This window comes from Pelodiscus sinensis, chromosome 5 (assembly GCF_052426305.1).
Source record: "Pelodiscus sinensis isolate ZL-2025 chromosome 5, ASM5242630v1, whole genome shotgun sequence".
NCBI lineage: Eukaryota > Metazoa > Chordata > Testudines > Trionychidae > Pelodiscus > Pelodiscus sinensis.
In genome coordinates, this window is record NC_143056.1 from 32,861,827 (window position 1) to 32,876,108 (window position 14,282).

The 14,282-nt window shown below is 45.7% G+C and overlaps 1 protein-coding gene across 1 annotated transcript in view; it reads left to right on the top strand.

Annotated features, from left to right (window-relative positions):
- The window catches only part of EFCAB11 (EF-hand calcium binding domain 11), a 131,638-nt gene that overhangs the window by 16,045 nt on the left and 101,311 nt on the right, over positions 1-14,282 (top strand). The window contains exon 3 of the mRNA XM_014573261.4: positions 13,471-13,516. Coding sequence (XP_014428747.3) covers positions 13,471-13,516 — 46 coding nt within the window. The remainder of the gene's footprint in view (positions 1-13,470; positions 13,517-14,282) is intronic.

A 14,282-nucleotide genomic window follows, 5' to 3' on the forward strand; every position in this document is an offset into this window, starting at 1 on the left:
CCTGGCCCAGAAAGGACACTACCCCCACACCCAGAACCAGGTGCGCTCCAAAGTTAAGGAGCTGTGCCAAGGTCATGTGAAGGCCAGGGAGGAGAGCTCCCATTCTGGGGCAGCCCCCCCACTCCTGCCCTTATTATTCTGAGCTGGACCACATCCTGGGTGGTGATGAAGCACGTACACCACTGCGTCTTGTCCAGTCAGGCTTGGGGGATCCTGTGGTGGACGCGCCAGAGCAGGAGCCAGAGCAGTCTGGAGACGGGGACATGGTGCCAGAGGAGGAGGACAGTGAGGAGACGGGGACCCTCACTCTGGAGCCAGTCACGCAGACCCCAGAGGCCTCCCAGGTGTCATCTGATGCCGGAGATGAAGCAGCAGGTGAGTGCAGAGAGGTTGTGTAACATGGGGGGGAGGGGGGGGGCGGGAGGTGGGTGCACCGTGGGTGATGCACAAGGGAAACCTGTTATGCTCAGGCTGATGCCCAGGTCACACATGGTGTTACCTTCAGAATGTCTGATTCCCCTGTCTGAAGGAGAGGGCAGGCCCTTTTGGACAGCTGTTGCACACATGACTGATTGTGATAGAAATGTAGCTGTGTTAGTCTGATCTGAGGAAGTGGGTCTGGCTCACGAAAGCTCATCCCCTAATAAACCATCCTGTTAGTATTTTAAGTGCTACATAGTCCAGTTTTTTAGGACTGATTGTGTCTTCCTCTTTTCCTCCACAGCCGGACCAGCCGTGCAAGAGGGCTGCAGCACCCCAGCCCCACCTCCATCTCGGGGACATGGGAGCCGCAGACACAGGCGTGTGTATGCGGACATCCTGAGGCAGAATGTGGCGGCCCTGCAGGACCTCAACACCATCCTGCGAGAGAGGGCGGAGTCACAGGCTCGGTGGCATGATCGGCTGATGGAGGAGCTTGTCCAGCAGCGCACGTCCCTGTGTGCCACTCTCAGGGAGGTCTGCGGCTTGCCTGGTCCTGCTCCTCCAGCACCCCATGACCCCGCCCCACCAAACCCCCCTTCCACAGCACCATCCCTTTCCCCCCTTGTACCTCCCTCTCCCCCAGCCCCTCTCTCTCCCTGGCCCTCCTCTCCCCCAGGCCTCCCAGTCCCAAGGGCACCTACCCTCTGTTGTCCAGCCAACGGACAGTCACCCCACCCGATCCCGTGGCCATGGTGGACCCCGAACACGAGGCCCAAGCAGGAGACTGCGAGCAGGCAAGCACTGTGCAACCTGATCCCCTTCCCCCCTCCAGGTTTCAAGCACCCCCATCACCCCAGTTAAATAACAAGGATTGTGTTAAAGAAAATGTTTATTGTACGTAGTTTGTCATGAAAGTATATTTTATACATCAAAAATCAACAAAAGCTTTATGTTTGCAACGTTATACAATTTTTCAGTGACTGATATTTATAACAATATAACAGAACTTATTCTTTTGAGACAAACCCTGGTATTTATTATTTCTAACAGCAGGGTCAGGAGATGGGTTGAGGAGGGAAGCTTTTATTGGGCCAGGGCCCAGTCCCCAGGCAGTAGAGTCAGTGGCCTCCAATTGAGAATCGCTCTCATAGGGCCTCCCGTATGCAAACAGCAGACCGGTGAGCTTGGCTGATGGCAGCTGTCCGGGGCTGGGCAAAGTGCCTCTCCTGACCATCAGCACCTGTACCCCACCCTGGTAGGAAGGCCTCCCCTTTCCTCTCCACCAGGTTATGGAGAATGCAACACGCGGCCACCACCTCAGGGATGTTGCGCTCCCCCATGTCTAGCCGTGTGAGCAAGCACCGGAATCTCCCTTTTAAACATCCGAACGCACATTCCACCTGGTTGCGAGCCCGGTTAAGGTGAGCATTAAACTGCTCCTTGCTCGCATCCAGGTGACCGGTGTAGGGCTTCATCAGCCACGGCATCAGGGGGTAGGCGGCATCAGTTACTATGCACACCGGCATGTGCACATCCCCAACTGCAGAGTCGTGATGCGGGAAAAATGTTCCTGCCTGAAGCCTCCGGTAGAGGTACGAGTTCCTGAAGATGCGGGCATCATGTGCCCGCCCTGACCACCCAACACAAATGTCCGAAAACTGGCCACGATGGTCAACCAGGGCCTGGAGGACCATAGAAAAGTAGCCCTTTCTGTTAATGAATTGGGCTGCTCGATGGGGCAGTGCACGGATTGGAATGTGTGTCCCATCGAGTGCCCCTCCACAATTCGGGAAGCCAAGGGCAGCAAAGCCGGCCATGACGCTGTCCAGATCTGCTAGACAGATGAGCCTGTTGAGCAGCTCAGAATTGATGGCCCTCACCACCTGCAGAAAGAGACAGACAACAAAATTTTAGAAGGGGTGCCTTATCTCTTAAGAGGAGAACCCACCACCCAGCTTCCCTCTCAAACATCCCGAGAATCCCCTCCTCAGAACTCCCCCCCCCCCCAGCAGTTCAAGGTGAGTGGAGGAGCTCCCTCCCACTCCCACTCCACTTTCCCCTTCCTGACAGTCTCCCTCCCCCCCACCCCAAACTGTGACTGTCCCCAGACATTGACTTACCTCCATCAGGATGTATCCAACAGTAGACCTGCCCACTCCAAATTGGTGTCCCACGGAGCGCTAGCTGTCGGGGGTGACCAGCTTCCAGAGGGCAATAGTGACCCTCTTTTCCAGGGGGATAGCGGGCTGCAGGTGGGTGTCTTGCCTTTGCAGAGCCGGGGCGAGCCAGGTACACAGCTCCTGGAAAGTGGTCTTTCGCATCCGGAAGTTGCGTAGCCACTCTTGGTCATCCCAGAGCTCCATAATGAGCCGGTCCCACCAGTCAGAGCCGGTGTCAAGCCTCCAAACACGCCTGTCCACAAAGAAGTTTGGAGGCAAGGGCAGTGGGGCTGCATGATGGACGATCCCTTTGTACCTCTGGTCTGGGTCCAGATGGGGAAGTAGCCTCATGACTGTGTCATGCAGATGCAGCAACACTTGCAGTATGATGGCGTGGGGCCATCGCCTGCCCAGGGGCAGCTCTGGCTCCGTGCCAAAAAAACAGGTCTAAAACAGAAAAACCTCCAAACAAAAAACCTGCTGGGGTGTCATAGGAAGCTGAGCACTCCAAACCAGCACTGCAATACCTTGCTTACCTCCTAGAGGGACAGCAAAGGCAGCTGCAGGAGCAGAGCAATGGGTGTTCAGGAGTGTCCCTTTAACCACGCGTCTCTGCAAAGGGCAGGCAGCAGCACCCGGAAGGAAATGCTGCCCCCATACACTGGCAGAAGCAGTTCCCGGTGGCTTTTCCTTTCGAAAGAGCGTCCAGCAGTCAGGATGCTCTTTTTCGAAAAAGCGGATCGATTTTCCGATCTGCGTATTGTAGTCTAGATGCTCTTTTTCGAAAGAGGCTTTTTCGAAAGTATTTTTCGAAAAAGCCTCTTTCGAAAGAGGCTTGCAGTCTAGACGTAGCCTCGGTTAGCCATTCTGTATTCAAATAAGGTCTTCACCCTCCTCGAAAGGTGGATGCCATCCCTGCTTAGCAGTCCTTCCTGCAATAGCATCCCATGGTTGAGGAAGCCAAAGCCATCCTGGTGACACCATCCTCACAGCCAGGGATTCACCTCCAGGATGCACCTGTATCTTCCTGGGCCCCTACCTTCGACAGGAAGGATCAAAGAGAATACCACCTGTGCTCCAAACTCCTTCACCCGTACTCCCAGAGCCCTGTAGTCACTCTTGATCTGCTCGGTGTCACAGCTCACACTATCATTAGTGCCCACATGGATGAGTAGCAAGGGGTAGTAGTCAGAGGGCCGGATAATCCTCGACAATGCCTCCGTAACATCTCGGATATGGGCCCCCAGCATACCTCCCGAGATGAAATGTCAGGGCGACAGATTGGTGCCTCCGTCCCTGTCAGAGGAGAGTCTCCGACCACCACTACCCTATGTTTCCTATTCAGTGGTGGAAGCAGACCTCCCAGCCTTGGGGGTACGGGGCTTCTCCTCCTCCGGTGTAGGGGATGATTGCTTATCTCCTGTATAAAGAAGAGCATAATGGTTTCCTAGTACCATGGTGGGAGGGTTCGGAGCAGGGGTGGAGCAGTGCCTGCTGCCAGAAGTAACCAGCTGCTACTGTCCACCCTGAGCCATCTCCTCCTCCACCAGTGGTGTGTCCACAGTCCTGTGTACTGGGACAGCTACCTCAGCTGTTTCCTCATGAACACGGTCCAGGAATTTCTCATGGATGCAGGTGCTCCTCAATCTAGCCACCTCCTCCTGTAGCGCTGCCACCTGCTGCCTGAGAGATTCCACCTGCACGCACCTCTCGCATTGGATGATCTCCCCAGCCTGGATATTAATAAGTGGGAATTCAAATCTACAGTCCCTGCAAAACCACACCAGGATCTGGGTAGAGGCATCCATGCTCAGGCGCTCTGTCTGGTTACAGGCGCCGGTGGAGGCGACCGAAGCAGTACTGGCACAGGTGTTGCGGGGCTTCCTGACAATTGTAGGCCTCTCTGTCAAACTCCCGTCTGCAGCTCCTGTCTTCTTCGCTCCCTGGTCGCTCTACCTCTGGCTTTTAAAGCCTGCTTGCCTAGGCCAGGCCTACCCCCTTGTGAGTCACACAGGGGAAGGCTGACCAGATGCAATCAAGAGAGCATTTGAGAGAACAAAGGGTTAGGCACTCAGTCCCAACTGCCACAGCAGCTGAAACTGAAACTGCAGTCACCTGAGATCAGAATCAGATTTCAACAAACAAACAAAATTCAAAGAGTCGAGCAAACTCACTCACACTAAAAGCGAGTACTCTCACCAAGTAGCCTGTTCAGCGGGGGGATCTCTTGTGGTCCCTCTCAAACTCCCATGTCTGCAGCTCCTGTCTGCTTCGCAGGACAGGAGCTGCAGACAGTGAACAGATATATATAGTTGCAGGTAATGAACACCTCTCAGCTATATCTATGTCTATATATCTATATATCTATATCTATAATCTGTTTTGTCTCTTTAAGCACATAATAATGTCATATTCATCATTAGGAGTACGTCTAGACTGCATTGCTCTTTTCGGATATTGGAAGTATCCCAAAATAGCAACACTGCATCTTTAAAAGTGCCCACTATTTTGGAAAATAGTGGGATGTCCCTATAAGCCTCGTAGAGGTTACGGGATTTGTCAGAATAGAGCCTTATCTTGAAATTTAGCGCGGTGTAGATAGTGCCAAACTTCAAAATAAGCTCTTTCGATTTAGACTCAGAATTTTTATTTGTGCTATGCAAATTGTATAGCTTATTCCAACAGAAGGGTGTTGTCTAGACACACCCTACAAGTGTTAATGTGCAACATTTGCACCTGCAAGAACTTCTTATACAATAGCAGATGGAAAAGTTTACTGATTATGTGCAATCTATTAATTTTAAAAACTAAACAACTCAAGATATTGTGTGATCATTCTTGCAAGAATAATTGTGATTGTAAGCCACCTTTTGAGTAAATTGCTTTCAAAACTTTGTTTTAAAATACAATGTTATTTTAAAATTAATTATACATTGATTTCAAACTATATTTAGCTGTATTGTTTGTTCTAAGTACCCATTGCTGTCGATTTAAAATATGTATAGGCTTTTTATTTTAACTGGAGGCTTGTTGAGAACTGCTTAATTTTTGCACGCAATTGATGCCGAAACCTTTTCTAGAGATTTACACAGAATGCATTTTTAACTAACAATTTCAGTTTGAGATCTCTATTTACAGTTTTTAAATTTAAATATCTTTTTAAACCACAAGGTGTCATCAGTAAACTCTTTAGTGGAAGATATATTAAGTGAAGATTGAATTACTAGTACAGTTGTACTATACTGCTGATAGAGTATTATTCACAACTCCTTGCTTTTCTTCAAAATAATTTCATTTTGTCTGACAAGTAGTTTGTGGCCATTTGCTATAATGTATTTTATAAAATACTATTTGTATTTTATAAATTTATGACCTTTATAATATGCAGTATAGCTCTCTGTGGGCCCCCAAAATTCTCTCTCTTCAACCAATAAAAGATATTACCTCACCTACCGTGTCTCTCTATTAAAATGACATTTCTAACAATATGACCCACCTGAGAAGTGTCTAGTGATGAGTTAACCTGGAGAGAGAAAACACCATTTTTTTAATATTGATATTTCTCTGTTTTGTCAGCGCTTGTATAGCTACACAACAGGTGCCTTAGATTTACTGTCTAGGTAGAATATCTTGCAAATCAAAATGTTTGAGTGCAAAGCATTTCCCCATATGTTTTACCATTTTCATCACTTTAGTATTCAGCAATTAGTTATTATATCAGGACAGCATGCTTCCAAAGTTCTGAAAGAAGTTATTTGTTACTGGGGAAAAGAAACAAACTTTCTTTCTGCAAATCTGATTGTTACCTTCTAGCCATCTAAGCTGATCTAAAATGCTTTAGATTAAGAAGGAGTCTGTTTGTTATATAATAAAGGCTGCCCTGACTCTCTCTCCCCCCCTCACCCTCCCAAGGCTCTTTGCCCACCCCTGGACACCAAGGAGGGGGGCCAAGGCGAGTTTATACCTAGCTTTCCCCCTGGCTACTGGGGATGGGAGGGCTGGACCCACAGGCAGCCCCAACTCTCCACGTGGGCTCTGGGAAGGGCCAGGCTGGGAATGGGTGGGGCTTGGCTTCTGTGAATACAAAGTGACATGATGACATCACTCTAGAGAGAGAGACAGACAGACAGACAGACTATTATTTCAGGGGCAGTTTGGTATGCTAAAATGCATATTTGGAGCTCATGTTCCTCAGCACAATGAGATCACTGCAGAAGCACTAGAATCAAGCCATAGGGGAAAGAGAACATCTCAGATTGTTCTGGGCTACATTAGGGATGTTTGATTATAAATGATTAACTATTTAACTGATAAGCGGATGGTATTGGTTAAGGGTATCTGCTACATTTTTCCAGGAGCTGGGCGGGCAAGAGTTGATTACTGTGCTCCAGGGGAAGTGGTTTTTAGCTCAAGTTTTATACCACAGAGCCCACAGCACAGGTAACCGTGTAACCGCTGAGATTTTCAGTGGTTACGCAATTACCCTATTACATGATTTTTAACATCCCTAGACTACATTCTCCTGACTGCTGCAAACGAGCCTCAAAGGGAGCCTCATCAAGTATATTCATTGGTAGGAGGAATGTTGCAATACATAGCTTTTAAGGATGGAGGTTGGAGAAACTGGGTTATCCCAGTATGGGTGTGTCTAAACTACATGGCTCCATCAATGGAGCCATGTAGATTAGGCTGATCGGCAAAGGGAAATGAAGCCGCGATTTAAATAATCGCGGCTTCATTTAAATTTAAATGGCTGCCGTGCTGAGCTGACAAACAGCTGATCAGCTGTTTGTCGGCTCAGTGCGCTAGTCTGGACGCTCCTGCACCGACCTGAAAGCCCTTTATCGACCTCCCCGTTATGCCTCGTAGGATGAGGTTTACCGGGGAGGTCGATAAAGGGCTTTCATGTCGGCAGGGGAGCGTCCAGACTAGCGCGCTGAGCCGACAAACAGCTAATCAGCTGTTTGTCGGCTCAGCATGGCAGCCATTTAAATTTAAATGAAGCCGCAATTGTTTAAATCGTGGCTTCATTTCCCTTTGCTGAGCAAACAAATCTACATGGCTCCGTCGACAGAGCCATGTAGTTTAGACGTACCTTAGGTTATCTCCTCCCATTTTGCATACCACTCTTCCTACATTTTTAGTTAAATCATTCATTCTAAATTTTTAACACTTCTATTTTTGAGAAAATGTCTTTGAAATACTGAGTTGCAAGATGGACTGTTGTTGAAACAGGAGCTTCCTTCCTTTATTTTTAAAGGAACTAGGCCCCATCCCAAAAATATGAAGTGCACTCTTAGTTAGAATTGGTTCACTCTTTGGCCTTGTCTACCCTACACAATTTTGTGAATAAGTCAGTTTTTATTGACAAAACAAGAGGTATACACGCTACAATGCACCTCCCACCAATTTTTCTTGCCCCCATTACGCTAAGTATATAAAACTCATCACGAGGTGTAGAGCTTTTTGCAGTCAAAGTCAGATTGACCCGGTGCCATATAGACACTACTCTTGCTTATTATAGAAAGAAGAGAGCCTAAGAAGTAAGCTCTTGTAGAGAGGCCTTATATGAAGCAGAACCTGCTCACAAAATCTGGCAAGAACAGGGCTGATATTGCAAAAATACACATTCCTAAGAAGTGTTAGTCACAGAGTACTCATCCAAAAACATCCTGATATCAAGTGGTACCAAAATATCTTGATATCATGAATGGTTCAGAAATATTCACTTAGGATAACAAGAACACAATGAAACCTTCTAAAAAGAGGTACACAGAACTGTGAGTATACTAGTATAAGAGAATACTAGTACTATGCTTTGTCGACAATAAACCTGGCTGGATGCTTTCATCCTTTAATGGATTTTGTGGTTACTGGGTAGTTCGCTTGAGGTCTGCCATGCTAAGTATCTGCACAGGCCTGGGGTAGCACACAAAGCAAACACATGCAGCCATACATCTATCAATGTCTAATCATACTTATGTCACCATAAATGGCCTCTAGGAGTTGTCCAATAATACCCATTCTGACCACTTTGGCTAGCAGTTTGGTTACCCTGTAGCCAGGTACATAGGCATCTGCCTTGTCCTTTTAAAGGACTGGAATTCTTAAATTTCCACTTCTTCTTTGCTCAGTGTGTAGAGCTCACATTGCATCTTCCCAGCTGACTATGGCAGCTCCACACTGCAAATGTTCTCCCTCTTGAAGTATACTGGAGTTGCTAGATCTGCTGCATTTGTAGGAAGAGGAGGCTGTGCTGGCCGAGCTCTGCTCCAGCCATAGAACTTTGATATTTACAGCAAGATTTCTTGTGGCATGTTGGAGAAGAGCCATGAACAAGACATGTACCAGTGCCATGTGAAAGTTAAGGAGCTGAGGCAGACTTAACAGAGGCAAGCGAAGCAGACTGTCGCTTTGGTGCTGCACTGAAGACCTGATGCTTCTGCAACAATGGTGAGCATCCTGCGGCCTGAAGACCACTAGTGGCCCACAGATCTCCCTGTCTCTCCCATGTGCCCTTCTCCCCATGTGCCTCTCGCAAACTGGAGCACTGCAGCCCCGCACTTCCTATTCCTCTCCCAGGCTACGTCTACACTGGCCCCTTTTCCGGAAGGGGCATGTTAATTTCACCTATCGTAGTAGGGAAATCCGCGGGGGATTTAAATATCCCCCGCGGCATTTAAATAAAAATGTCCGCCGCTTTTTTCCGGCTTTTAAAAAAGCCGGAAAAGAGCGTCTACACTGGCCCCGATCCTCCGGAAAAAGTGCCCTTTTCCGGAGGCTCCTTCAAAGTAGGAATAAGAGCCTCTGGAAAAGGGCGCTTTTTCCGGAGGATCGGGGCCAGTGTAGACGCTCTTTTCCGGCTTTTTTAAAAGCCGGAAAAAAGCGGCGGACATTTTTATTTAAATGCCGCGGGGGATATTTAAATCCCCCGCGGATTTCCCTACTACGATAGGTGAAATTAACATGCCCTTTCCGGAAAAGGGGCCAATGTAGACGAGCCCCCAGTGTTTTGGAGTGCCACAAATCGCCTGATTTGCACTCCATCCCTTCACTTCACCCTCTCCCCTCCCAGAGCAGAACAGCAGATTTTCAGCATTCCAGCTCTGGGAGGGAAGGGAGTGTGGACAGCACATGAATCCGGTGGTTTGTGGCACGCTGAAAGTGCTGGGAGGGAGGGAGAAGAGTGTGGGGCTCCTGTGCCTAAGTGTGCAAGAGGCACATAGGTATGGGGGGCAGACAGGGATCCATGGGACTGCAGTGGGCCATGGGTTGCTGCGGCCCACTCAAAGGGCCATTCATGTGGCCCACTTGGTTGCCCTTTGCTATTCTACAAGGAACTGGATGCCATCCTGTGTGGTGACACAACCACCACCACCACCATCAAGAGCCCTCTGAATATTTTGGGATAGACCGTGGCCAGTGGATTCAACCCTGAGGATGAAGTGGTGGACAAGGAAGTGGAGTTGGAGAATGAGTTGAGACAGGTGACGGGGTCATCTGCAGTGTTTCCATTTTGCATAGCTGGAGTTGCGCACCTTATGCCCACCATCTAGGTCCTGTATAGACCTGGCCTCCTGAGTGGCTGCACAGTTTATAGGGAACACTGGTTGTCTGGTAGTGTGGCAAGCCAGGATCTCCTCTGCACTCCACAGAGTTCAAGCCAATTCCAGTCCTAGCATGCCAGTTCTGGGGCTGGTGATGCAGCAGAGAGGAGCTTTGGTACATACTCATTTTTATTTGATACTACTTGGTTGCATGAGCTAGACCCGTCCTTTGTTTCATTATTTGCTGTAAGTGGGTTAAGGAATAGAACTGTACAAGACTAGAAATATTTGCTTCTGCTTCCCATTTAGTCATGCATCTACACAGTGGGAACCCGTGAAAAAGTTTTTTAATACATACCAATATTTCACAGGAATCTTCCAGAGAAACCTCTAGGAAACTTTTCTAAAGGTACTTGTCAATCCTTTGCCAAAGGTTTCTTGGCAGAACTGTATGAAACTTGGTGCCAATCAGTAATCACTTGTGCAGGGACCAAAGCAGTGCACAGACAAGCAGCATGGGGACCCAGTCTGGAGTTGCACATGTTCAAGAGATGTACCCTTTCAGAGTAAAATATCAGCTTTAGTTTCCCTGGCCTATGGAAAATGATGACAGAATTTACAATAGTGACCCTAGTTGCTTGGAGTGATCCCCTTAAAAAAACATCTCGACCCTTGGCTCCATCTTAGACCTCCCTGTCTCCACCTCAGCTCAACTCACCAATTTTAGAGTTCTTGCCAAGCTATGTGCTTACTAGTGGAAAGTGAGAAAGAGGTGTACTTAACTCTGGCTACGTCTAGATAACGATCCTCTTCCACAAGAGGAAATGGAGCGCTCATTTGCATATGTCGTACTCTCATTTGCATTTCCTCCTCAGATCCCTTTTGTGCAAGAGGGTTTTTGGCAAAAAAGTACTGTGTAGATGGCTACTTTTTACGTGCGCGCATGCGCGCACACTTTTTTTTGAGCAACTCCCCCCCCCTCATTTGAGGAAGAACAGCTTTTGCGCAAAAAAGAGCCCTCTACACAGTGCTTTTTTGCGCAAAAGCCTCTTGAGCAAAAGGGATCCAAGGAGGAAATGCAAATGACATATGCAAATGAGCGCTCCATTTGCATTTCCTTTTGCGGAAGAGGATCATAGTCTAGACATAGCCTCTTACAATTCAGTGCTGTGGGTGTACAATCAATACTGCCTTTGTTTCTTATGCCTCTACAGATGTATCCTTGGGAGGCATTCCATATGTACCAGTAGAGTGCCTCCATTAAACAAGGAGGCAACCCAAGAGGAGTAGGGAGGACACAGTTTAGGGAAGTGCTCCAATCCTCTGATGCCACAGATCATGATCGCAGGTCATAGAGAGAGACAATTAACAAAACAAAATTCAAATAGATAGCCTGGAGAGGAAGCAAGACCAGGAGTGTATTTTAGAGGGACAGAAGCAGTGGATGGAAACAAAAATGCCGAAGTTCCTAATTATACTGCAATCAAAACATGTTTGCCTTCCTCTACAGTTTATATAGAACTGTATGCCATGCCATCCTAAAATTCCCTAGACAAGATCTCTCTCTTGAGTATTTGTAACTAAACTAGTCCCTATCATTTTGTATGTATAGTTGGGATTATTTTTTTCCAATGTGCATTACTTTACATTTATCAACATTAAATGTCATTTGTCATTTTGTTGCCCAATCACTTAGTTTGGTGAGATCTTTGTGAAGCTCTTCACAGTCTGCTTTGATCCTAACTGTCTTGAGCAGTTTAGTACTGTCTGCAAACTTTGCCACCTCACTGCTTACCCCTTTCTCTAGATCATTTATAAATAAGTTGAATAGGATTGGTCCCAGGACAGACCCTTGGGGGACCCCACTAGTTACCTCTCTTCACTTGGAAAACTTAACATTTATTCATACCCTTGTTTCCTGTCTTTTAACCAGTTATCAGTCCATGAAAGGACCTTCCCTCTTATCCCATGACAACTTACTTTACTTTAGAGCCTTTGGTGAGGGACCTTATTAGAGGATTTCTGAAAATCTAAGTATACTATATCCACTGGATCCCCATTGTCCATATGTTTGTAGACCCCTTCAGAGAACTCTAGTAGATTAATAAGGCATGATTTCTCTTTGCAGAAACCATGTTGACTTTCCCCAACACATTATGTTCATCCTCTATGTGTCTTTACAGTTTTATTATTTCCTATAGTTTCAACTAATTTGCCCGATATTGATGTTAGACTTACTGGTCTGTAATTGCCAGGATCACCTCTAGAGCCCTTTTTAAATATTGGTGTCACGTTAACTGTCTTCCAGTCATTAGGTACAGAAGCTGATTTAAAGAATAGGTTACAAACCACAGTTAACTCAAATGTGAAAGTGAGGAACTATTATTTCAGAATTAACTGGAACATTTGCAGACTATAAATTGTGCTCAGGAAGCAATCACCCTAAGAGTTATTCTAAACAGCAAGTAAACAAAGCGTGGGTGAATGCATTACATAAAGATACATTACCTGGAGCTTCCTTGTCAAAGTGCTCTACATAAGCCTCCCTGATTCAAATAGCCCACTTTTGAGCTCCTCTAATAGCTTTGGTATCTGGCTGTTCCAAATGAGCTGTCAGCCCATCCGTCTCAATGCTTTGTGTTTCCTAGAGAAACTTTTTCTCCCTTAGCATTACAAACATTAGGTAGAGTACAGCACTCTGCTTATGACCATGGGAATATTTTCCTAATTTAAGTCTAACTTGCCATAAAGGCAGTACCAGCAAGCCTTTAATGGTGGGTTGACATTTTACAGGTGCTGTAGAAAAAAATCTATGAAACAGAAACCCATAGGATGATGGGACAGAAAAAAATTCCTTCATGGGATGGTGAGCTCATATCCATGATGCCTCTATTCCCCATTCCCATAATGCCTAGCAGCAAAAGGTGGCAGTTATCCCACTGTGCGACTATCCACAATGCACTGCTCTCTCAGTGCTAGAGCACCGACTGAATGCACTCTGCCACACACAAAGAGTGTTGTATGAACATGCACAGGCAATGTGATTTTAGCGGTTTATAATTATTGACAGAAATTATGTCAACTTAACTGTGTAGTGTAGACTTAGCCTTTCATTTTTTTCTGAATGTTTAATGTGGGCCATATGTGCATTGAAGTCATAGTATTGAAACTAATACTTCAAATGATTTTACAGAATAACTATTTACTGTAATACTTATGTGATCAGAACTGAATTTAGTTAATTACATTTGATACAAATTGAAATAACTTTAATGGATCATATTCACTACACGGTATAAGTAGGCTCAGTAATATTGCCTGATGTTTTTTCTCTGTTCCAGGTGGAGGTAGATTCAGTAATGGCCTCAGTGCAACAAAACAATTCAGGTAATATGCAAACAAGTCTTCCTTTTTTCTCTAGTCCTTTTAAAAGAACCTGCTACAAATTAATTGCAAAGAGATTTACACAAACTGTGAATGAATCAGAAATATTTAGTTGCTAGAATCTTGGGACACCAATATTGAAAATTAGCTTTTAGGCTTGTCTTTGGTGTAAGGCTGGCAGTTACCCAGGGAAAAATAATTTAAAGATTAAACTGGGAAAATAAAATTATTAGAATATACTAACCAAATTAACAGAAAAACATTTACCAGTTTGATGATAGTTTTATTACATATAATATTGAAAACTGAAATATGGTGACATGTATAATTTTCTTGGAAGGTATACCAAACCAAAGTGTATAGATATTATGATGTTCAGTATTATGTGTCATATATATTAGTATTGCCTTTACTGCAGTTGTACTTTTTATTTGTACAAGCTTAAATTAATTCCCAAATCTAGTGTCTTGTGTAACCACTATTTGAATGTGTAACTAAAGGTAAGGATAATATGGTGTGCATTAATGAAACAGATTTTAAAATAGAAAATGCCTAGAAATGGGACTAATTCATTTTTTTTCCCCTGAGTGGTGAAACACAGGATTTACTTGGTAAAAACCACTTCTGGTAAATACCATATTATCCGTATGTTGGTACAAATGTAGTTAATCAAAATTGAGGTTTTAATAGCAAGTTTTTACAGCCTAATTGAAATCTGTGTGTATGTGTATATAAAAAGTTTTTCCTGTGGGACGACAGAGTGACGGCA